Source organism: Bombyx mandarina, chromosome 28, assembly GCF_030267445.1.
Source record: "Bombyx mandarina strain Sakado chromosome 28, ASM3026744v2".
Taxonomy (NCBI): Eukaryota; Metazoa; Arthropoda; class Insecta; order Lepidoptera; family Bombycidae; genus Bombyx; species Bombyx mandarina.
Genome location: NC_143233.1, coordinates 1,022,999 through 1,048,503, shown reverse-complemented (window position 1 = coordinate 1,048,503; position 25,505 = coordinate 1,022,999). Strand labels below are relative to the sequence as shown.

Below are 25,505 nucleotides of genomic sequence, written 5' to 3'. Positions count from 1 at the left end.
TCTGTATTCTGAGGCACCCTCATAGTCCGTAGCGGTGATTAGTTAGTATTTTTTACTGCAAATCGTTAACACTATAAGTATAAAGTGTGAATCAACTATTTACTTGATTATGGAATTACTAATTATATTATATTATAAGACAATAATAAGTTCTATATATTGCCTAATCATTAGGATGTACCTTAACATTTAACAGTAAATTTTATTATGTGAGGCCGGAAATGTTACTCGATAACGCATGTTACTAAAATATTAGAAATTTAAGAAAAATAAGATTATCTAGTCTTGTTTGATCTCTCCGTTATTATTCCTTTTGTGAAGATAAAACTAGAAAAAATAAACTTTGTTTGATAAGTTGACGCCAAAGTCAGAAACGTGCCGATATCTTAGACGAATAATCTAAAAACCAATAAGTCAACAAGGGTATCTATCTTTCTCAGTAAAATAGATGGAAAAAAAAACCAAAAAAAATTCCCCTAATTTCGTTCAGTTTTTACACACGCACACATTGCAACATAAAAATATATATATGTTTGGATCGATTTTCGTTCACGCCGCGGGGTACTATTTGTCATGTTATAAAATGGACCTAAACAAACACTATGACGTATGGTCTAATTTATTAGATACTAGCGACCCGCCCTCGCTTCGCTTCGGAAACTGTAATTTATTATTGATTTTTCCACCATTTAATGGATGTTATTATACATATAAACCTTCCTCTTCAATTACTCTATCTATTAAAAAAAACGCATCAAAATCCGTTGCGTAGTTTTAAAGATTTAAGCATACATAGGGACAGACAGATATAGGGACAGAGAAAGCGATTTTGTTTTATACCAGGTGGTGACTAGACAAACCCGCTAGCTTCTTTGGCCGGTCTTTGATTTCTTCTTCTTCTTCCAGTGCCTCTTCAATCCTGAAGGTTGGCCGTTGGCTTCCTGTATTCATCTCTATCAGCAGCCAGCCGGAACAGCTGTTCGACGGAGTCAATACCGGTCTACTCCTGGATATTCCGGAGCCATGACTTCTTTTTTTGCCCAGCACGTCTCTTTCTGTTCACTTTGCTCATCATTATCAACTGCAGCAGCACGTATCTATCACTACTGAGCACGTGGCCGAGATATTCTTGCGCTTTTTGATAGAAGGCAACATTTTCCGGGACATATGAACGCGCTGAAGCACGATTTCGTTCCTGACCCTCTGTGTCCAACTAAGCGTAGCATGCGACGGTAGCACCACATCTCGAATGCCTGTAGGCGTCTTGTAGTGTCCTCTTTCAGGGTTCACGTTTCGCAACCATGCATCTTTCGATCTTTGATTACTTTCTTACGATCTTTGATTTGGTCGCTGCTAAGCTTCACCCACTGGGACAATCTGACGATTCGCTAAAGTTTATCTAACACACACAGAACGTGAACGTTTTAAATGATTTATAAAATCGTACAGGCAATCATAAAGTAGTTGACTACCATTTTGTCTTTTTGTAAATCGTTTTCCTTTATTTTATTAGTGTTTGTAGCTGTTGAGTTATATTGTTAGTGCTTAGATACAACGCCCTTAACAGTTAGATTTTTCTCCAGAACATTAACTAATACACACCAATAATAGGCGTGAGTGAAAGCATGGAGAAGTCAGTGAAAATAATAGGTGTCAGCAGATGTCAGTTTTGCATTCGTTTAACCCTTTGAGCGCGAACCGTCGATAAATCGACCCTCTATTAATGCATATAAAACGCTGAACGTCGGAATATCGACTATTGTGTGAATTGATAGGTGTTGTATTAGGTATGTATCGACCTGTGCAGACGTGTCTTAGCGCGCGCATGTGCAACTTTTTTTAATAACAGAATCTGTAAATTATTTTACTGTGAATCTAGCGTTGATTCATTAATTTCTTTTAAGTTAAAGTTTATCATAAGGTACTTTGTTTCAAAAATCCTTTAGCTTTATCTGCAAAGTATTTGAAAATAAGCTCAGCAAGCACTAAAAGTGTTAAAGTGACGATTGGGGTCGCAAATTGATGTCAGAATCAATCTTTGTCAATTGTGATTTAAATGATGACTCAACATTTCGTCGATCACCGAATGCCGAGCAGACAACCTTATACAAATATTATCGCGGTCACAAATCCTTGGCGCATCCTAATTCGGATGACCTCCTTTTGATTGCATTCGCACGAGGGTGAAAGGTATTCGGTTATGTACGGTGCATCAAGTGAGTCGGGATACCGCAAATTCTCGCGAAATATCTGCTGAATTTCGGTGCTGCGATTGTGGGCTTGCAGAATCTGTATAATAGTGAGAAAAGATTTTCCTTCGAAATTTTTCGGAAAAGCTCGTATTTATCGTGCTCTCTCAAATAGCTTCAGTAAAATGGCATTATTCATTTTGACATTTGACACTAAACAATAAAGTTCCATGTTAATGGATATGCAAATGTCACTCAATTAATACGATCATTCATTGACAGTTCGGGTGTCATCGTATTCCGATAAAGATCCGAGTTTTCCCGAAGGAAAATAATTTCTCACTACGTCTATACTGATAGGAGAAATAGCGACGACATGAGAGTTGCTACTCTCAGGAGTAGGGTTGCCACCTTTTACTTTATAATAAAGTATTGTACGTTATTTCAGGTAATTGTACTCTATATTGTGAATAATAAAGAACACGAAAATAATTTATTTCGCATGATGAAAGCTATATAAATAAATAAATAAAATTCCATTTACATAAAATGGTTTTTATAAATCGTGTGCTATGTTGGTAAAGAAATAACATATATATTGGTAACCTTAATTGCTAATTAAATGAACAAAAGTTTATTTTTTATTTTACCACGGCGATTTGAATCTATCGCTCGTGACTTGGGCCTCGTTCTTCGTTTCTATCAATTTGTTTCACTAAAAGCTTTCATAGTCCATATGTGGCGATGTTACTTAACATTGTATAACTAAACATTCAATTGTAATGTAGGGCACGAATCGACAAACAATATACGGAGCTGTGTTGGGAATTTCACTGCTTTCTTTATTGATACGTGCGTGTTATATATGTTTATATCTGTATTTTTCTATCTAGCGATACATGCTCTGCTGCGAATATCTATCTTCTATCTCTATATATAAAAATGAATTGCTCTTCGTTAGTCTCGCTAAAACTCGAGAACGGCTGGACCGATTTGGCTAATTTTGGTCTTGAATTATTTGTGGAAGTCCAGAGAAGGTTTAAAAGGTATATAAATATGAAAATGCTCGGAATTAAATAAAACTAACAATTTTGTTTTCCCTTTGATGTGTCCCCCGTCAGACGGATTCCTTTTGTTTGTTTTAAGTTTATTTTATACAAAAGTTTAGGTCTTTTATTTATCGATTGAGGCACTACGAGGTCTGCCGGGTCAGCTAGTTTTTAATAACTATATCGAGGGGTGAAAGGCTGTTTGGTTTAAGTGACATTTCGCTTTAATACGTGACATTTATCTTTAAAATTAAAGGCAGGTTTTGTTTTGTATAAGTATCATAAATTCGATGTTTTTCATTGAGTTTCAATTAAGTTTTTTCTATTTAAATAGCTGAGAATTTTTTTTCAAGTCAAGGAAAAGCTGAAATAGCCTCTCAAGGCTATCAGCATAGGTAGGAAAAAAAAGTGTTGTATGATGGCTACCCGTCACACTGGTAACCGCTTAACACTAGTCAGGTCGGCACGCCAAAATAAAAAATATGTGTGGTGTCGTGGGACACCGGCTAGGAACGAAGTTCCTTATTATAAAAGTATTAATATTAAGTTCTATTCGAGGTATAAAGAAAATAAAACTGGAGTTTTCGCAACAACCCACGGTCATTCGGTAGCGTGCGAACTTATTGTGGTACACTTAATTCACGGTTGTTTGCATAAGAGTTGGTGTATTGCGCAAACGAACGCTCTGAGATCGTGGTCAATGAATGATAAAAAAATGTTATTTTTTTGTACGTTATTACAAAGTTAAGTCGTACACTGTGTGCATTACTAATAAAAATCTCACGTTAGGGTTCCCCGGTTAGAGTCTTTATTTAGGTTATAACTTCGTTCCAAAAAAAACATATCGTATGGTACCTGTTCAAACAGTGAATCTCAAAACAATAATGCTCACGTCCATTGCCCGTTCGATCATAGTTAGTTAACCTAACAATAATATTTGCGTGCAACACATGTACGGCAGACAGGCGGGCTCCGCGTGATTCTGAGAAGCTAGACCGAAAAATCTGCCATGACGTCATTAGAAGACACATGGCGTTTGAGTTTTAAGACAAAAAAAACTTTGGACGGTGACACATTAGTTTAAACTAGTGGCCCCTCAGTAGTCGAAATTCAACTATAATTAATTGGAATTGTAAGTTTGTAAACTATTATGATTGTATTTTATACTTCTATAATCACAAATTTCGCCAAGGCTACGCTATAAAAAATATTAATAAAGACAAACAATATTTAATCTATTCTCAATTTGACAACAGACGTCAAGAACAAAAGTTTGACAATAAATAGTATGCATGCGTGTGTGCGTCAAATACATGGTATGTAGTGTGTGTAATGTTTTCTTTATTGATTTAATGTATCTCTTATGCATTATTTTAAAAAATATATTAGCATTGTGCACTTCTTCTCTATATTCTCTATAAGTGTGGAAAATTTCATACTCCTCCGTCCGCGCAATTTTCGTAAAAATAGATACAAAGTTTTTGCTTCACGTATTAATATATAGATTATAAATTTGAACATTGTTATGCTTCTATTATCATAGAAGATTATACTTCTACTAGCTTTTGCCCGCGACTCCGTCCGCGTGGAATAGTTACTCTGGCATAACGCTAAATTTTACCCGCCTCTTCATTTACGTAGAAAGTGAAAATATTTTTGAATAATAGAATGTTAAGGAGTTATTTAAGGTACCAAAATCACCCATTTTAACCGACTTCAAAAGAGGAAGTTATCAATTCGACCATAATTTTTTATCTATGTATGTTCATCGATTTCTCGAGAATGCTTGAACCGATTCTGATAATTCTTTTTTTTTTTGTTCGAATGGGTAGACTTCCCGAATGCGAATGGGAATGGGTTTTCATCAAGATTTGATGATTTTGGAGAAATCCAGAAAAATCTATAATTGTCAAAGCCTATCTTGAAGTGATTTGGGTGTTTCAATGTTGTAATGAATAACGTATTTATTTGGATAGGGATTAATATCATCTTTATAAAAACACCTTCACAAATAATGCTTTATTTTAGAACAATTTTTATTTTTTGCTTATGTGGTTGGACGAGCTCACAGCCCACCTGGTGTTAAGTGGTTATTGGAGCCCATGGACAACTACAACGTAAATGCGCCTTGAGATATAAGTTCTAAGATCTCAGTATAGTTACAACGGCTGCTCCACCCTTCAAACCGAAATGCGTTACTGATTGACGGCAGAAATAGGCAGGACGGTAGTACCTACCCGCGCGGATTCACAAGAGGTCCTACCACCAGTAAAAAACATACAAACATATGTTTAACATAAAAAACGTTATAGTGAGCCAACCTTAATATATTGTATAGACATAATTATGCTATACGCTACTTCGTCCGCATGGAATAAATAGTTCACAAACAATGCTTTATTTCAGAACAAATTTGGTCAGCATAAAAAACGTTATAGTGAGCCCACCTTAACATATAGACATATGCTGTCGCGCACTATTTTCTTAGATCTTTTAAAGGGAAACAATTCTTTCATACATTACTTTAGCGAAACTTTAACCGTTTCCGCAGCGCACGCAGTGGAAGTTCTCAAAGGGGATTTAAAACCCCGAATTTGAAAAATTCTTTATTGGTGCTCCGCTTGTATTGGTTTTAGCGTGATGTTATATAGCCTATAGCCTTCCTCAATAAATAGGCTATCTAACACTGAAAGAATTTTTCAAATCGGACCAGTTGTTCCTGAGATTTGCGCGTTCAAACAAACAAACTCTTCAGCTTTATAATATTATATAATCTACAATCTATAGGTATATACATAAAAATAAATAGCTGTTCGTTAGTCTCGCTAAAACTCGAGAATGGCTAGACCGATTTGGCTAATTTAGGTCTTCAATTATTTGTGGAAGTCCAGAGAAGGTTTAAAAGGTAGATAAATATGAAAATGCTCGGAATTAATTGAAAATAACAATTTTGTTTTTGCTTTGATGTGTCCCCCGTCACCGCGTCGAACGGTTCCTTTTGTTTGTTTTAAGTTTATTTTATACAAAACTTTAGGTCTTTTATTTATTGATTGAGGCACTACGAAGTCTGCCGGGTCAGCTAGTAAATTAATAAGTATAGATGATCACAGATTTCGCAAAGACTACACTATACAAATAATAATATTAAAGACAAATAATATATGTTGTAATGTTTACTGTGTGAACTAGGTTTGGGTTCCTAATTCTTCTTTCCTTCTGCGGGCCTACTGGAAGAGATTTGAGATGTTGGATGTTGGATGTTGCGTGACGAGAATGTTCACCGAAGCTGATTTGTGAATGGACCAGAATAGTTACATTTAGAACGGCGCTTCGGTAGCTGGTGGTTCGATAGAAAGTAGATAAAGCTAAACTAATTTCTGGAATAATTAAAGACAGAAATGTTAATCAATATAGTGCGACCATGGTACGTAATTAGTCAGTCTTCAAATAAACCGGTTCTGGCGAAATGATGTGTAATCATTTGCGCTGTGATGAAGTATAAGATCTGCGACTGGGGATTTCCGCGCGTGAAACTAATGATTGTTTGTTCGGAGGCATGACGAATTATGAAAATTCAAGTCTTATGTATTATGTGTTTAAGGAATTTTCATAGAATACGTGATACTGAATTTACATCTGTCGATCTATAGGGGTATTCCGGGTACGCTAGCTAGTGGGTGACGCATTTACGTTGTAGATGTCTATGGTCTCCAGTAACCACTTAACACCAGGTGGGCTGTGATCTCGTCCACCCATCTAAGATATAAAAAAAGGTATTTTTTCCCCTACCTAATCGTTGGTAGCCTAAGGGGCTATGGCAACTTCGCGCGGACCGGTAGGTGAGCTCACGGGCTCAACTTGAGAGAATTGCTAACACTAGTCATAGCAAGAGCAGTGCTTCGCAGAATCTACCACCGGATCGGAAACACGACCCACTGAGAAGATCCGGCGAGAAACTCAGTAGAAGTAGACAGTAGGAGGTATCGTATGGGTAGGTACCACCATTTTGCTTATTTACACAGTGAGGTTGCCAACCTTTCCGGTTAGTAAGGTGGGACAGCGTCATGCAATAACTGACAATTCCACCGCATGTCTCAACGAAGGGGAAGTTATGGTGTCTATAAACTCGAGTAAGTATTACTAAACAACTTCACACTACACACCACACCACACCACACAGCCTGCGGCCCTAAAGCTAACACCGGTCACTCACATGCGCACGAATACGCAAACCCGCAAGTGTAGGACGACATTTGGGAATGATTATGCAAAGTTTTTGCTGCATTCATGGTTTTCCAAGCTGTGTCGGTTTTTTAACAGACATCAAAGCGCGCGAACCTCGAACCTTCGCGTAGTCTCCCATACATTCGCTTGCCCAGTTGCGCCGACGATTGCGAAGGTAACGGACGTATCGCCATTTTCATAGTTCGTGACGTCTACTGTGTAGCGTATCTTCATCAAAAGAAATCCCATAAAAACAGCATGGCTGTTAATGATGTCTGGGAAATAATTCAAAACTCTTTTTCTTCTCAATGTTCTATTGCCGAATTAAAAAGGAGGAGAAATTCGTGAGACATTCGTAAACAAGTGTAGGAGGAAGCGCAAACGGGTTCGCAAATTGAGTATGCGAACCCATTTGCACAGCCGCTAGGTTTGCGAATGAATGTTTGACGGCCCTTCACATGCGCGCAAACATTCGTACAATGTACGAATATTTGCGCGCATGTCAGTGGCCGGCATAAGAATCATCAAAAGGCGGCAAAGTAATATATTAATATATTCGCAAAATTAAAATGTTTAAATCACTTCTGACACTGAGCGAGCAATAAAGATTACGTTTACGACCAATTCGAAACAATTTTAAAACAATAATAATAATTTTACATGGTTTTTATGTGGCGTAACTAAACTACACACATTTGCGTACGAGAAAGTCTTTTAGGTTTGGTTCATACTGTTTCATTAACTTTTATTTGCGCGTCAGTAAGCTCAATGCAGATGCAAACACACAAGGGCTCATAGATATGATGTATGGGTGGGGATGAATGGGTAATAGCCACAATTTTTCCATCCACCTACATAGTATGGTTACTTCAACCTTTGAGAATCACCTCCATCCAATTCACCAAGCCATTACGTCATTTCTTCATTACCTTACAATAAATCATCATCAAATCATTACAGTATCATCGCCTCATCCATTTCATGGCCATCCACCGGCCAAATCACCCCAATCTCGTTAAGCAGGGAACCCAAGTCCTAGCAGAAGGGGCCCTGAGGCCTGATCCACGCCCCCGTGAGGGGAAGCGAAGTCCCGACGAGGAATACACGACCCTGGTGTTAAGTGGTTACCGGAGCCCATAGACATCTACAACGTAAATGCGCTACCCACCTTGAGATATAAGTTCTAAGGTCTCAGTATAATTACAACGGCTGCCCCACCCTTCAAGCCGAAACGCATTACTACTTCACGGTAGAAATAGGCAGGGTGGTGGTACCTACCCGTGCGGACTCACAATACGTTCGACCACCAGTAATTACTTTCCGTTCTGTTTTGTAATGGCCATTCCACTGTTCGAAGTAGAAATAGGTAGGATGGCGGTACCTACCAGGTAACTAAGACATAATAAATTTCTAATTACGGTCAGAGAATTGAAAGAGAAAATACAAGATGATTTTCCATACAAAAGCAATACGGTAATGGTAGGCAGCAGCTTAACTCTGCCCCTGGCATTTTTGACGTCCATGGGCGAGACTAACCACTCACCATCAAGTGGGCCGTATGCTCGTCAGCCTACGATTAAGGGAAAAAAATCGTTTGTTGGACCAATTTTGCATGGAAGGTTTTTGTTGTGTTTTTTGTGCTGGCGGAACCGCATTATTTGAACTACCGCACCGTGTCAATACCGTGTAGTGAAAATGTGTTAAAAAAAAAATTACAAACGCTTAAAGGAAGTTTATCTAGTTATCTTGCGATGTAAACGTTAATTTTTATTAGAGTTTTATTGATTGATTGTGCTCATAGACAACACCAGACACACAGTTCAGTCGCCGCGCACCAATCAGATTTCAAATCTTGATTTAAAAAGACGCAATATTATATCATGCATCTCCCATGTTTGATGCCATGTTTCCCATGTTTGATGTTATGTTTTATGTTATTTGTTCTGGTGCCTAAAAATAATTTTTGAGGAACAGAGTATGGAATGCAGCGGTTCTAAGAATATACAGAACATATCACAGATTCATTTTGATTGTAATAAAGGTGGTAAAAAAGTTGGACGTGCAACCTAACCAATGCATCAGCCCGGTGAGTTTCTTGACTGGTCCTGGTCAGCTAGTCCCGATTCCGATCCGGTAGTAGATTAATTCGCGGAGCAGCTGCTCTTCTGTTGCTATGTCTCCTTTGGAGGCGCTCGGGTGGCTGTCAGCAAATCCCAACCTTTGGCCGTGCCTTTGCTGTCCTGGTGAAACTGGAAAGGCTTTCGGACCACCAGTAATCACTCATTCACAAAAATATAATAATGACGAGGCCATTTGCTCAAGATTCGCTTGTGCACACGCCCTAACAACCGAAAATGAAGACCACACATCGGCAAGTGACGGGCAGAGCGAAATCGCCGACGGCAAGCGATCACTTTAATGGCAACATTTTAAATTATTTTCCGTGTAAAGTGGCGATTTCAGGGCGATTAAAGTTAATTGAGTTCGCCGTGTGTGGTTACGAAAATAAAGAGTCTTAAAATTTTTTTGCGAGCATAATGCGGGACACTTAGATTAAGTTTACTGGTAGGAGAACCGCTTGCGTGTTCGCACGGGTAGGTACCACTGGCACCGCCCTGCTTGTTTCGGTTTGAAGGGCTGGGTAGCCGTGCACTGTAAGAACTGAGACCTTAGAACTCATGTTTCAAGGTGGGTTGCATTGCGTTGTAGATGTCTATGGTCTGAAGTCGTCGTGGCCTAAAGGATAAGACGTCCGGTGCATTCGTATCTAGCGATTCAGCGGTGTTCGAATCCCGCAGGCGGGTACCTATTTTTCTAATGAAATACGTTCACGATTGACTTCAACGGTGAAGGAATAACACCGTGTAATAAAAACCAAGCCCCCATTATTATAATTTGCGTAATTACTGGTGGTAGGACCTCTTGTGAGTCCGCACGGATAGGTACCACCGCCCTACTTGTTTCTGCCGTGAAGCAGTAATGCGTTTCGGTTTGAAGGGTTGGGTAGCCGTTGTAACTATACTGAGACCAGAGAGGTCGTATCTCAAGGTGGCTGGCGGCATTTACATTGTAGATGTCTATGGACTCCGGTAACCACTTGAGACCGCATGGGCCGTGAGCTCGTCCACCAACCGAAGCAGTAAAAAAGGTACAATCCTATAGACGAAGGATGAGCAACACACGGCCTGCCAATCATCTCTACAATTGACTTTATTTTATTGAATTTCTCCCATAATTTCGTTTTTCTGTTATTTTCTTGTTCGTTTTTAATAAAGAATTAAAGTTTCGTAAATTATTAATAAGTTTTAATCTATGTGTGGCCCGCCAAAAGCCAAAATCTAAATTGGCCCAATTGATTAAAAAGGTTGCTCACCCCTGCTATGTACGTCTGTGTCTAGTCTAGTGTCAGTACTATTAGTGCTGTTATGTAAGACTCTCGGAATCAGTATCAGATTATCTCGAGAATAATATTCAGGTGTACAGGACTGTGTCTATAGTAGTGTAATACAAAATTATCGGCTTGATGTAGCTCCTAGCAATATAGTCTCTTTGTCTGTGTAACAAGAGCTCTGATTCAGCACGGCTGCGGGCTGTTTTTTTCCCTTACCTAATCGTTGGTACCCAAAGGGCCTAGTTTTTTTTTTTATTATTAAAGGATTACTGGTGGCCCGGTGGCCTTTCCAGTTTCTCCAGGACAGGTGGGCGAGCAAAGGCTCAGCCAGGAGAGGTGGGATTTGCTAACAGCTACCCGAGCGCCTCTGAAGGAGACCTAACAGCTCAAGAGTAGCACAGCTGCTTCGCGAATGAATCTACTACCGGATCGGAATCGCGACCCGCTGAGAAGATCCGGCGACAAACTCAGCGAGCTGATTCATGGGTTAGGTTGCACGGCGAACTCTTTGTCGAGTTCGACGAGTACAGTTACGGGGTCCCTAAGCCTGCTCCTAGTGTTAGAGCTGAAGGCGTCTAATGTAAAGGTTATTGGCTCTGATGGATCCGTAAGGACGTGTGGGTCTAGTCCTATTTCGCGCAGACCCATGGGTTCAACTTGAGAGAATTGCTAATACTAGCCCTATCAAGAGCAGTGCTCAGCTAAATCTACTATCGGACCGGAATCGCGAACCACTGAGTAGATTCGGCGAGAAACTCTGTGGATCAAGGGCTGTGTATATGTATAGCAGTGTGATATATAAAACTCTCGTCTAGATTTAGAACTGATCTGTTTTGTATCTGCAATTGTAACGTGTAGGTTGTTATATGGTATACAAGTTTAATATTATATTTTCGAACAAGTCATGACTAATTAATTAATTCAGCGCACGATCCTTGCTATATCGCGATTCAAATCGAGAGATTACTTGAAAATTTTAATGACAACATTGTTTTTGAGAAATTCACCGATATGCTATAGGAAGTGTTGGCTTTTAGTCATTGCTTCAAAGAAATAATTCATTGTTGGACATTATGGTGTTACAAAGTCGTATACAATGGCAGTGTAGAGTGAATACTAAATATATATATAATATAAGCTTCGGGTAAGTTGAAACTAGGTCGAACCGTGTGACACATTACAATTAATGTGGATTAAGGTCTTTAGTACTTTTCGGATTACATATTTATAAGTAATCGTTATCGTTGTAAATTCATGAATGAGCCTATGGTCTACCGGTTATCAAGTAGCTACAGTAGGTACCTATCTTATACCTTTAAACGAGCAATTCTTGTATATTAATATATATAATCTAAATCTCAGAGACGGCTTTTTTTTTATTGCCCTTGTAGGCATACGAGCATACGGCCCACCTTATGGTGAGTGGTTACCGTCGCCCATGGACTTCAGCAACGTCAGGGGCAGAGCCAAGCCGCTGCCTACGGCTCCAACGATTTTCATAAAATTTAGTATACAGGGGATTTCGGGTCATCATATTGTAAACATATTATGAAGCATAAGAAATACTGAAAGATTAAAACGGAAATAATAGAACAAGAGATATACTCATCATCAGCCTGTATCTGCCACTGCTGGATGTAGGCCTCTCCCATAGTCCGCCATTTAACCCAGAGACACAGCCCACTGAGTTTCTCGCTGGATCTTCTTAGCGGGTCGCGATTCTGATCCGGTGGTAGATTCTGCGAAACACTGCTCTTGCTACGGTTAATGTTAGCAACCACATCAGGTTGGAGCCCCGTGAGCTCACATACTCGTTAGGTTACGCTGGCATAGCCTCTCAAGGCTACCAGCTTAGGTAGGAAAAAAAAAGTCCGCCACAATGAATGGTCCTCCGCCTCCGCATCCAATCTTCTCTAGCATATCGCCGCAAGTCAAAGATAATCAATCAAAGATACAGTTCCAACGTATTCTAGATTTGGTTCTCTGCGTATTCCGTAAGCCTCTGCTAAGTCCGTAATTAAAACTAATTTTAAGGTTCAATCGCATATTTATTATTAATTCACTTCTTCGTCCGCGTGAAATTTATCAAAACATTATTGTACAATCATGTTAGATTTTTTTTAAAAGAAGTGGAAGTCCCGTCAGAAACAGAGTACAGACAGCCAGACGAGAATTGTAAAAATGTTATTTTGATATATACACCGTATATACATACATTCATATGTATGCAGTAAAAAGCGATCATTTTAATATTACAAACGGATACTTCAATTTTATTTATTTGTATAGATATACAACGTTTGGAATAGTTTTCAGTTTTCCTGACCACAACCGTAAAAATAGTTTTACTTGTGCTCACGTCTCGCGAAAGCCGAAGCGGCTAAGGTAAGCTAAGCTAAGCTCATCATCTGATCTGATACAAATCTATTTGATGTTCTGAGTCACCTCTCTCAAGTGCTTCCTATTACCATCGTTCATTTAAACCAATTGAAGACATTGATGCCCATGTTGCGTGAATTTGTTTCGGGAAAACCCGTCGATTCAGTCCTAAAACAATTCATATATCTTGGTTCATAGCTTCTGGTAATTGCTTAGTGAGTTAGAGCACAAGTGGTTTTTTTACGTGAGCGTTTTAACGATATAATTTTTATGTTTCAGTCATTCGTATTAAAAAAAACTTGTGGTTCCCCGGTAGTCGAAATTCGACTATAATTAATTGATATTATAAGTTTGAACATTATTATTCAGACTCATTGTCAAAGACTTATTACTTCTATAATCACAGAGCTCACCAAGACTACATTTTAGACAAATATTAATAAAGACAAACAATATTTAGTCTATTCTCAATTTCACCACAGACTATAAGCAATAAGAAAAGTTTGACAATAAACAAATAGTATGCATGCGTGTGCGTCAAATACATGGTAGTGTGTGTAATGTTTTTTTTATTGATTTAATGTATTTTTTATGCATAGTTTAAAAAAATATTAATATTCTGCACTCCTTCTCTATATTATTCTCTATAAGTGTCTAAAATTTCATACTTTTCAGTCCGCGCATTTTTCGTAAAAAATTGTATCCTTTTTTACAGTTTTTCCTTCACGTATTAATATATAGATAAAAATGACGCATATTTATAGTAGTCGAGGCTGGAGAGTGCGACCTCTTTTGTTGATTTAATGCTAACATTCTAAAGAATTATGTTATCGGTTAGGTGTTAATTTTATCTTTGGTAGAACATGTCGTAAGCCAGCAAGCACTAGTTGGTACTATTATCCTGTTTATCTAACGCAGATATTTTGGTGTCATTTTGATCTCATTGACAAGGCGAACAGTTGCATCATAATGGAACGATGTTTTGGTCTTTTGTTACCCCATGCTAGTATTTTTTTTTATTGCTTAGTTGGTTGGACGAGCTCATAGCCTACCTGGTGTTAAGTAGTTACAGGATCCCATAGACATCTACAACGTAAATGCTGCCATCCACCTAAGTTCTAAGGTCTCAGTATAGTTACAACGGCTACCCCACTCTTCAAACCAAAACGCATTACTGCTTCACGGCAGAAATAGGTGGGGTGGCGATACCTACCCGTGTGGACTACCATCAGTAAAATCCTGTAGTAACCTATCCTGGCTTCATCGAATATCTATATTAATTTACTAAAACTAACCCTAGCAAGAGCAGTGCTTCGCTAAAAATACACTGAGAAGATCCGGCGAGAGACTCAGTGGGTAGGTTCTGTTGTATTAAAGAAATTTAGACAATTTTTTTAATGTGCTTTATATATTTTATTATTGGTAGAGTGGATTTTTCATTGGAAACAACTTTGTCAAGATCTGACCAGTGGTTTTAGAGTTATCCTTAATAATGCATGTTTAATTAATGTCGACTCCATTGATTATATTCTTATTTGATTTTGCCGAAATTGGTCTTCTATTTATTTATGTTATGATGTAGTACTAAGATTACATTAAAGGTAATCTTAAAAAATGACAAAAGTTATAAAATAATGAATAATGAAACCGTATAGTCGGGCACATGTGAGTTTTTTTTTTTACATTCATACACGTGTTATTCACCCCCACAAAGATGTTCATAGCTGAATATCGTTCCTAAATTATTAATTAAGTTACATCTTGCTTCTTAAACGTATAGTTTAGTAGTTGACAACAAATAAACTTTTTTATAAAAATAATTATTTGTTACTAGCTGACCCGGCAGACTTCGTAGTGCCTTAATCGATAAATAAAAGATATAAACAAAAGAAATCCGTCTGACGGGGGGACATCAAAGGGAAAACAAAATTGTTATTTTTATTTAATTCCGACCATTTTCATATTTATCTAACTTTTAAACCTTCTCTGGACTTCCACAAATAATTCAAGACCAAAATTAGCCAAATCGGTCCAGCCGCTCTCGAATTTTAGCGAGACTAACGAACAGCAATTCATTTATATATATATATATATATATAAATTATTACAGTACAGTAATCGCCCTTATAACGCGCGGTACTCTTTTAACGCATTTTTATATTACGCGATTTCAGCCCCTCGTAATAACACGGGTATTCCTTCATATATAACGCGGGGATTTCACACGTTATTCTTCTGTACCTACTGTGAAATTTATAATGATTTGTATAGTTGACAGTTAGTTTAAACAGTGTCCATCCTAGTTCATTAATGTCTCAAATTAATCATCTTCATTTCATTTCACTCCATATTATCATTTTTCATAAAATTAAGAATATAAAGTAAAATAAGACATGACTTAAAGGTCTTAGTTACCAGGTCATAAAATCTCTTAAAAAAAAAAAAAAAAAACAGTGTCCATTATTTTTTATGAAATTAAATTAAATTAGTGTTTCTAGTTTATGAATTGTAAAAATTGTAATAAATTTGTATATACATATCATCATCATCATCAACAGCCCACAGTCGTCCACTGCTGGACATAGGCCTCTATGCCAATCTACACCACTGAGCCCGGTCTGCGGCTCTCCATATCTATACATATAGTTATATTATATTTGTATATAATGCGTTATATGGGGTCATACAAGCGCGTTATGCGATAATACTCCTACAACCCGTTTCCTATAACGCTAATTCCCAACTAAACTACTATACTAAACATTACTAAAAATATATATATATATTTTTTACAGGCAAAGAGGCGAGGTCAGAATAATAAATCTATATAATATCTATACTAATATTATAAAGAGGAAAGATTTGTTTGTTTGTTTGTTTCGAATAGGCTCCGAAACTACTGGACCGATTTGAAAAATTCTTTTTCCATTAGAAGCCGACATTGTCCCTGATGAACATAGGCTACTTTTTTAATTTTTTTTTTTTTGGTTTTATGTGTGTTTTAATGTTTCCGAAGCGAAGCGAGGGCGGGTCGCTAGTATCTTAATATATCTTTGATTCGTGTATTCACTTTTTGGCGAGAACGCGAGGAGTGAAGCTGTGTGATTTGTTTTTATTTTGTCTGTATAGTGTTTCTTCAGGTTTTTTTTTTATGATTGGTAGATTACTGGTGGCCCGGAGGCCTTTCCAGTTTCACCAGAAGGTTTAAATGTGTAATAACGGTGGTCTATTAACTGTTTAATATCTGTGAAAGTGCACAAATGTGGGAAAATGAAACAAAGTCGTTGGACGTAACTTCTAAGGATCCTCCAAAAAGTCCACTAAAATAATCTCAATAAATGACCACCATTTTACTGAGATTATATTTCATCCCATATCATCTCATCTCATTTTATTTAATTTCATCCCAGTTGATCTCAAATAAATCATCATAATTTCGTTTCATTTCACTGCATATTATCATTTTTCATAAAAATAAAAATATAAATTAAAATAAGATATGACTTAAAGGTCTCAGTTACCAGGTCATAACATCCCTTAAAAAAAAGAAGCTTGGCGTAATTTTTTTTTTGAAACTAAAATTACAATTGTTTTAACTTAACAGTGGCACACAAAAAACAAAAAGTGTGCGTAGGCCGAGAATCGAACCCGGATCAACTGCTTGGAAGGCAACTATGCTGACCATTACACCACCAACGCTATAAGATCACTTGTTAAATTTAAGAATTACTCTCTTATACTATGTTAAAGTAAAGTCATCTATTTATTTCAATGTACTACATACTTCGATTCACGCAGTCTGAACTCAACATAGCTATCAGCATGTTTCTAATTAACAAAATTACAAATAATATATAATAATAAAATATCTTTCGTAATCTTTTATCCTTTTACTCGCATTTTGTGTTCCCTACCCAAACGTTGGTAACCTAAGGAGTTATTCCAAATTCACGCGGACTGGTAGGTGAGCTCACGGGCTCAACCTGAGAGAATTGCTAACACTAGTCATAGCAAGACCAGTGCTTCGCAGAATCTACCACCGGATCGGAAACGCGACCCACTGAAAAGATCCGGCGAGAAACTCAGTGGGTTGTGTTATTTGTAACTCAATTTTTTTTTATTGCTTATGTGGGTGGACGGGCACATTACACTTTCACAAATCAATAAGCTTATCAGAAGGTATTTTCAAGGCATATACTACGCCATTATATCGACGACTATTCCTACTCTACTAATTAATAATATTACCGAACGCATCCTACCTAATTTACTAAGTACACCATCCAGCGATCACTATAACGGTTACCGTTATTGTAATCGTAACCAAAAAACCAGCAGCATTCTAATATCATTAATGACATATTATATCATACTGTATTTTATTACCTATAAGAAATGGTCATACTCAGTAAAAAAACTTTTTTTACTTTCCAAAAGGGCCTCAAATTCTTGTGTGTCCAAGGGCCCCAGCCTAATTTAAGACGTACCTGATGCTGATGCATTTTTTTCATATGTGGTCAATTTATTAAAGTTCAAAAGCAAGCTGTTTCATTCCATTTTTTTTCGATCTAAAATATCGAAATTTTATTCTTTGCAATCAAAGTCAAATTTGGTGTTGACCCGTGTTATTAGCTAGTGTTACAAGATGATATTTCAATTTTCTTAAGACGGTTTCGACCCTCGTCCGTTCTGTCTTTAGTGACAAATAAAAGTCACAAGACAGGTGCTCGAAATTATACAAGACAAATTGCATTTTAATTTTTAGCGTTGAAAGACATAAAACCGACATTCGTGTGCACGGTCTGTGTAACAAAAAACTGCAAGGTGATTTTGTATTTATTCTAAGCGAACATAGAAGCTATTCTTCCGTGAATGCTTAGCTTAAGGGTGTTGTTAAATTCTTGAGAAGCCTCGGTTCTGTCTGACTGATTCTTGTGTGAACTTAGGGTCACGAAACGGAAGTCTGGAATTAGTTTAATTATTTTTTTCTGTGGGAAATAATGTAATTTTGTTTTAGGTATGATGTATTATTGGATACTATGCGACAGTGACGGGGCAATGCAAAATCGCCGTCGCCCAACAGATGTCTTGTCAGATCCCTCGGATTCACTCTCGCTGCTTTTAAGCCCCTCAAGCACCGGTCACGGTCCTCGTCGATTACGACGAAGAGTTCGACGAGCGAACTAGCCCATTACTGGTGGTAGGACCTCTTGTGAGTCCGCACGGGTAGGTGCCACTGCCCTGCCTATTTCTGCCGTGAAGCAGTAATGCGTTTCGGTCTGAAGGGTAGGGCAGCCGTTGTAACTATACTGAGATCTTAGAACTTATATCTCAAGGTGGGTGGCGCATTTACGTAGCATATGTCTCTAGGCTCCAGTAACCACTTAACACCAGGTGGGCTGTGAGCTCGTCCACCCATCTAAGCATCAAGCAATAAAAAAAAAATCAATAATTAATTTGATTGTGACTCAAAATGACCACTACCGTAATTATCTCTTATCGTGCCTCTACACTAATTATGGGTAGCGACTCATACGTGCCAGACTCCACGAGAGCCGGTAACTTACCAGTCACAGGCCGTTTACCCGGTAAAGCGATAAAAAATACAAAATAAGATCATTTTTGGTCTTTCAGTTTCCGCCCTGTTGTTTCAAATTTCAAACGTGGCTCGACTAAAACATTAGTTTCACGCAACAATTATGTTTAGTGCCGTCATTTATAATCCTTTCGAAAATGCCATTACGTTTTCTGTATGAAATAATTGTTGTCAACGCTTTGAAATTTCACTATATAGTTGCAAAGGCGTTATTGAAAGGGTCATACATACAAAAAGCCCGTTGCACCGCAGATGGGTTGCGTCAAAAACAATAACAATATTCTTGTAAAACACAGAGAACATTAAGAGAAAGTGGATTTTATTTGTTTTAGTTGTCTCAGCAAGAGCAGTGCTTCGCAGAATCTACCACCGGATCGGAAACGCGACCCACTGAGAAGATCCGGCTTTTTTTCCTACCTATGCTGATAGCCTTGAGAGGCTATATCAGCTACGCCCTAACGTGTAGGTGAACTCACGGGGCTCAAACCAGAGTGTTGCTAACATTGGCCTTTGCAAGAGCAGTGCTTCGCAGAATCTACCACCGGATCGGAAACGCGACCCACTGAGAAGAACCGGTTTTTTTTCCCTAACATGCTGATAGCCTTGAGAGGCTTTATCTGCTTCGCCCTAACGTGTAGGTGAACTCACGGGGCTCAAACCGGAGTGTTGCTAACGCTTGCCCTAGCAAGAGCGGTGCTTCGCAGAATCTACCACCGGATCGGAAACGCGACCCACTGAGAAGATCCGGCGAGAAAATCAGTGGGCTGTATCTGTGGAAGGATCCGGCGAGAAACTCAGTGGGCTGTGTCTATGGGTTAATTTACTCGTCGAGCCCTTCGTCGCAAGCGACGGGTTCGGCGAAGACGGTGACTGGTGCTTGAGTTACCAGAAGCACCGTTAATAGGTCGGGAGGATTCGTAATGACGTGTTTAGGGCGACGTCTTCGCTGGTGTCTAAAAACCTTTGAACTGTGGTACGGCCGCATAGTCAATCCTTGACTTTATGAGATCAACAATTAGGATCGATTTCAGCGTAACACTGCAGGATTGATAGGGTATTGCATCCGCTCGCCGGGCATAACGCAAAGCTCGAAACGAAATGTAGTATTAATGGTTAATTGGTTTTTTGATGTATTTCTGTCTGAAGTCGTCGTGGCCTAATGAAGACATTGTGGCCTAATGAAGTCGTCGTGGCCTAAAGGATAAGACGTCCGGTGCATTCGTATGTTGCAATGCACCGGTGTTCGAATTCCGCAGGCGGGTACCAATTTTTCTAATGAAATACGTACTTAACAAATGTTCACGATTGACTTCCACGGTGAAGGAATAACATCGTGTAATAAAAATCAAACCCGCAAAAATTATAATTTGCGTAATCACTGGTGGTAGGACCTCTTGGGAGTCCGCACGGGTAGGTACCACCACTCCGCCTATTTCCGCCGTGAAGCAGTAATGCGTTTCGGTTTTTTTTTTTGCTTCGATGGGTGGACGAGCTCACAGCCCACCTGGTGTTAAGTGGTTACTGGAGTCCATAGACATCTACAACGTAAATGCGCCACCCACCTTGAGATATAAGTTCTAAGGTCTCAAGTATAGTTACAACGGCTGCCCCACCCTTCAAACTGAAACGCATTACTGCTTCACGGCAGAAATAGGCAGGGCGGTGGTACCTACCCGTGCGGACTCACAAGAGGTCCTACCACCAGTAATAATTTGTGTACTCGAAAAATAGAATGCTCCCTTTTTTTTAAAATCGGATTTTAAATTTTTTTATAAAAAAATTCTAGCTACTCTAAGGCTGGTTTATGAAAAAATAAATCCTTGAAATTGCCTATTATTTATAACTTAAGATAATAATATGAAAACTACTAAAAGCAATGAGCTTCATATTCTGATAAATAAATCATTTTCTCTAAATTCACAAAATACGGTTTTCGCTCAAAACCCACTCACTGACTCATAAAGCTTAATCTACATTCGTCCTTGAACTATAAATCGAACAAGCACTTGAGATAGCAGACCTAATGACCGATTAAAGAGACCGTAAAACAGTAAGTGACCTCTAATCTAATCTATCAGCCGTTGAGTTTAGAATCGGCTCGTAAATTATACAAATAGTGGAAATGAGGTATTGTATTTGAGGTTTTTTATTTATTGCTCAAATGGGGGACGAGTTCTCGGCCCAGCTGGTATTAAGTTGTCACTGGAGCCCATAGACATCTGTATATATAAAAATGAACGTTTGTTAGTCTCGCTAAAACTCGAGAACGGCTGGACCGATTTGTCTAAATTTGGTCTTGAATTATTCGTGGAAGTCCAGGGAAGGTTTAAAAGGTGAGAAAATATAAAAAAGCTCGGAATTATATATGTAAAAACAAACAATTTTGTTTTTTCTTTGATGTGTCCCCTTGATGTGTCTTTTATTTATCGTTTGAGGCACTATGAAGTCTGCCGGGTCAGTTAGTCTACAATATAAATGCCGCTTCCCAACTTGAGACGTGAGTTCTAAGGTCTCAGTTTTTTAAAGTACATCGGCTGCCCCGCCCTTCAAATCGAAACGCTTAGTTTTATTAATTCTTCCGAAGCGAATAATTTTTCACGGCAGCATAGACAGGGTGGTGGTACCTCGCCGTCGCCGGTACCCGTCCTGACAATAGGACGGGATCCAATCCCCGGGAAGATCCCGCAGGACGTCGTCTCGGGAGACACTGTGAGTGGCGCATAGGAGCCACCTTGCGCCGCCTCACCACGGAACCGACAGCAGAGCACCGGGCGCCCCCGCACCCAGTACCCAACAGTCCCTACGGGAGATTAACGGGAGCATCGTGCCCGCGTCGTCCACCCCGCCTTCTTCGCTGAGGAGTCGAAGAGGGATTCCACTCCCTTTCGCGTTCCTCAGCCTCGCGGAACGCCATGACCAGGTCGCAAAATCTGGCCATGGCCTCCCACGAACTCTCGTCCTCTAGCATGCGGGCAATGACAGCCCGCAAGGAGAGGTCCCTCCTCAGAACCGCGATGAGATCTTGCCGCGGGTGCTCCCAACGCGGGCACGCTTCGAGTGCGTGCTGAGCGTCATCATCCGGATGCCCGCACTGGTGACAATCCGGATGTGGCTCTCTCCTGCAAACCCTCCACAGGTATCTCCCGAAGCAGCCATGCCCCGAGAGGACCTGCGTAAGGCGGAAGGAGAGCACGCCGTGTCGCCGATCTGACCATGTCTTCAGCACGGGCACCAGGGCCTCGAGAGTGCGCCGGCGGGTGGCTGAGGTTTGGTGAAGTTCTTCCAGCAACCGCTCCCTCCATTTAGCGTACGCCAGATGACGCGCAGCACGCCTCCACCGACTGACAGCCGACAGGCAGGGTGTCCGTCCCCGACTCAGGGACTGTGTCCTGCCCCGGTATACCGTAGCCAATACCTCGGCCTCGAGATCCCAAGGAAGGGAACCAGCGAGGGCGCAGGCGACCTCTCGGGAGATCGTACGGTACCCCCTGATGACCCTCACCTCGAGCGCCCGCTGAGCTCGGAGCAGCAGCGCCGCATTGCGTGCGGAGAGTGTGGGCGACCACACGGGAGCGCCATACAAGGCCATACTGCGCACGACCCCTAGGTACAGGCGTCGGACACCGACGCTGCAACCACCAACGTTGGGCAGAAGACGGACTAATGCACCTGCCATGCCCAGTAGCCTCGGAATCAACTCACCGAAATGGTGGTCGAAGCGCCATCGACTGTCCACCACGACTCATAAAACGTCCTATCACCAGCAATTACGCAAATTATAATAAATGCGGGTTTGGTTTTTGTTGCACGATGTTATTCCTTCACCGTGAAAGTCAATCGTGAACGTACCATTAAGATTAAGTACGTATTTCATAATTAAAAAAATCGGTACCCGCCTGCGGGATTCGAATGATGCATCGCTCGATACGAATGCACCGGACGTCTTATCCTTTAGGCCACGATCACTTCAATATACGATATAAGACCATCTTTAATTTAAAATAAGCAGATTTAACTAACCATCTATTGAGTCTAGACAAAACATCGCTGCAAACCTTGAGATTTGAGGCAGTAGTCTCAACTTTGTTGTAACTAGGGACCGGAAACCTAATAAAATATTAGCTTATATTCCCAATGTAATAAATAGCAATATAAGTAACATAAGCCGGTGAAAACTAGTCTCAAATTCCATGATTAAATGAAATATATAATTGCAGGTCATTAAAACTACTTTTACGGTTTCAGATCGTAATTTAATTTTATTACAAACCGTAAAAATAGTTTGAATTGTGTCGTAGACTCGTAAAATTGTATAATTAAAATTAAAATCATACGACTCATGGAAGTCGAAGTTTTTATTTATTTTGTTTATTGCCCTTGTAGGCCCATGGGCGTCAATGCCAAGGGCAAAGCCAAGCCGCTGTCTACCGTTAAGTACTCTACACAAAACTCGTTTGAAAATTTAAATTGTTTTTAAACTAGGGTATATTGCAACGCGGCAGAAACAGACAGAACAATGACATCCCTAACTCCACTGAATATGTCCGATGAGGTTTTGGCTGGAGTGGTCTTAGGAATTGTTTGAGATGAAACCATCATCTCGTTTTTACCATCGCACCGCCCGCCACCGGAGTAGAGTTCATCCATACTACCGGAGCCACTGCGTTCATCCACAGTGCGTTTCCAGTGATCTTTTTTGCGACGTACCATCCGGCTTTGGAATGAGCTCTCCTCCACGGTTTTCGCTGAGCGCTATGACTTGTCCTTCTTCAAACGAGGCTTGTGGTGAGTACTGAGGCTTGGCTCTGCCCCTGCCATTGCTGACATGGCAATGGCAGGCATCATTGCATCTATGAGTGACGGTAAACACTCACTATCAGATGGGCCGCGTGCTCGTCTGCCTGTACAGGGCAATAAAAATAAAAGTCTGCCTTGTGTGTTAAGCTCACAACATCACTACAGTTAATCCCAGGTATTTTACGATTGACACGGGTTTGTCAAAGGGCTAGACACCGAATTTTATCTATGACCTACAGGGACGTATTTAGAATTTTAAGACGCACTTCACTATATCCTAATTATTTGATTCAATAGACGATCTTGGCTTGACGTAGTGCTTATTGAAGGCTTTGTGAATCCTAAGCTTTTATGTTTGTGTTGAATTACTTAGAAGAACTCAAATAATAAACGGGTTTCAGACTTTTTGAATGTATTTGTTCACTGTTGTATTGTATTTGTTCATTGTTGTTGTCCTATTGACCCATAGATGGCGTTACAACAATCTTCTCTTTTGGAGCCTCTGGGTCTACGGAGGGACTTCGGTTCCCTCTGTATTTAATACCGTATGTTCCATGGGGAGTGCTCTGAGGAATTGTTCGAGATGATACCAGCATCTCGTTTTTACCATCGCACCGCCCGCCACCGGAGTAGAGTTCGTCCATACTACCTGGAGCCGCTGCGGTCATCCACAGTGCGTTTCCAGAGATCTTTTTTGCCACGTACCATCCGGCTATGGAATGAGCTCCCCTTCACGGTGTTTCCCGAGCGCTATGACATATCCTTCTTCAAACGAGGCTTGTGGAGAGTATTAAGCGGTAGGCAGCGGCTTGGCTCTGCCCTTGGCATTGCTGAAGTCCATGGGTGACGGTAACCACTCACCATCAGGTGGGCCGTATGCCCGTCTGCCTACAAAGGCAATAAATAAATCTTATGCATTGGTTGAAGAAATAAATTATAGCGCTCTAGAAATACGAATAGTGCTTTTTTTTTTTATTGCTTGGATGGACGAGCTCACAGCCCACCTATATGGTCTCAGTATAGTTACAACGGCTACCCCACCCTTCGAACCGAAACGCATTACTGCTTCACGGCGGAAACAGGCGGGGTGGTGATACCTACCCGTGCGGACTCACAAGAGGTCCTGCCACCAGTTTGAAGGGTGGGGTAGCCGTTGTAACTATACTGAGACCTTAGAACTTATATCTCGAGGTGGGTGGCGCATGTACATTGTAGATGTCTATGGGCTCCAGTAACCACTTAACACCAGGTGGGCTGTGAGCTCGTCCACCCATCTAAGCAATAAAAAAAAAAGACTATTACGGTAATATCTATGGTATTTCGAATCAATCGAAAAGGTATTGAGGTTCACTGGGTATCTCTTGTCGTAATCGCGAGGAGCGGGGTTGAATTGTGAATTATTTTGTAATTTTGGTGTTTCTTATTAAATGCTTACCATCGGTGGTGAAAAATAAAGCAAAGGGGCTGGACGTGGCTTCTCGGGTTTTCTTAAAAAGTCCAATGAAGTTAAGTAAATACCCATACTGAGCCTTCATATCATTCCATCTGGTTTCATTAAATTTCATACAGCCAGAAATAATTCAACATCATCTCATCTCATCTTTGCTTCGTTTTATTTTTCATGTATATGAATTCAATAATTAATGATTTTTCGTTTATGTGTCGGTGTATTGAAAGAAGTTAATTGGCACACTTAATAATAGTAACAAAAGAAGGGACTTATTTGGCCCCTCTAACCTTAATTCAAGTGTGGCCTGTAGTCGGGTCATCAAAAGCTCCTTTATCAGCTCGAACGTCATCCCGTGAGTAAATCCGTGATAAGCTGAGAATGTTAAAAGGCGCCTCGACGACAGCTTGATAATGATATTTTGTTTTAAGTA

The 25,505-nt window shown here is 39.8% G+C and overlaps 1 protein-coding gene and 1 non-coding gene across 2 annotated transcripts; both read right to left on the bottom strand.

The window, feature by feature from the left end:
* Nucleotides 1-1,000: 1,000 nt before the first annotated feature.
* Nucleotides 1,001-22,504, bottom strand: LOC149499669 (uncharacterized). Its single transcript, XM_089738938.1, has 2 exons — nucleotides 22,041-22,504; nucleotides 1,001-1,106 (listed from the first exon to the last, which is right to left on the bottom strand). The coding sequence occupies exons 1-2, from the start codon at nucleotides 22,502-22,504 to the stop codon at nucleotides 1,001-1,003; spliced, it is 570 nt and encodes a 189-aa protein (XP_089595064.1).
* TRNAG-UCC (transfer RNA glycine (anticodon UCC)) lies at nucleotides 16,860-16,931 on the bottom strand. The gene has a single exon. It is a non-coding gene; the product is annotated as a tRNA-Gly (tRNA).
* Nucleotides 22,505-25,505: the final 3,001 nt, after the last annotated feature.

What these genes read in the sequence shown, in the direction of transcription:
- LOC149499669 (XM_089738938.1), bottom strand. Translation starts at nt 22,504, where the DNA reads ATGGCAGGTGCATTAGTCCGTCTTCTGCCCAACGTTGGTGGTTGCAGC. An exon ending in GTGCCCGTGCTGAAGACATG is followed by an intron (nt 1,107 to 22,040) that starts GTCAGATCGGCG and finishes CCACGTGCTCAG; the next exon opens with TAGTGATAGATACGTGCTGC.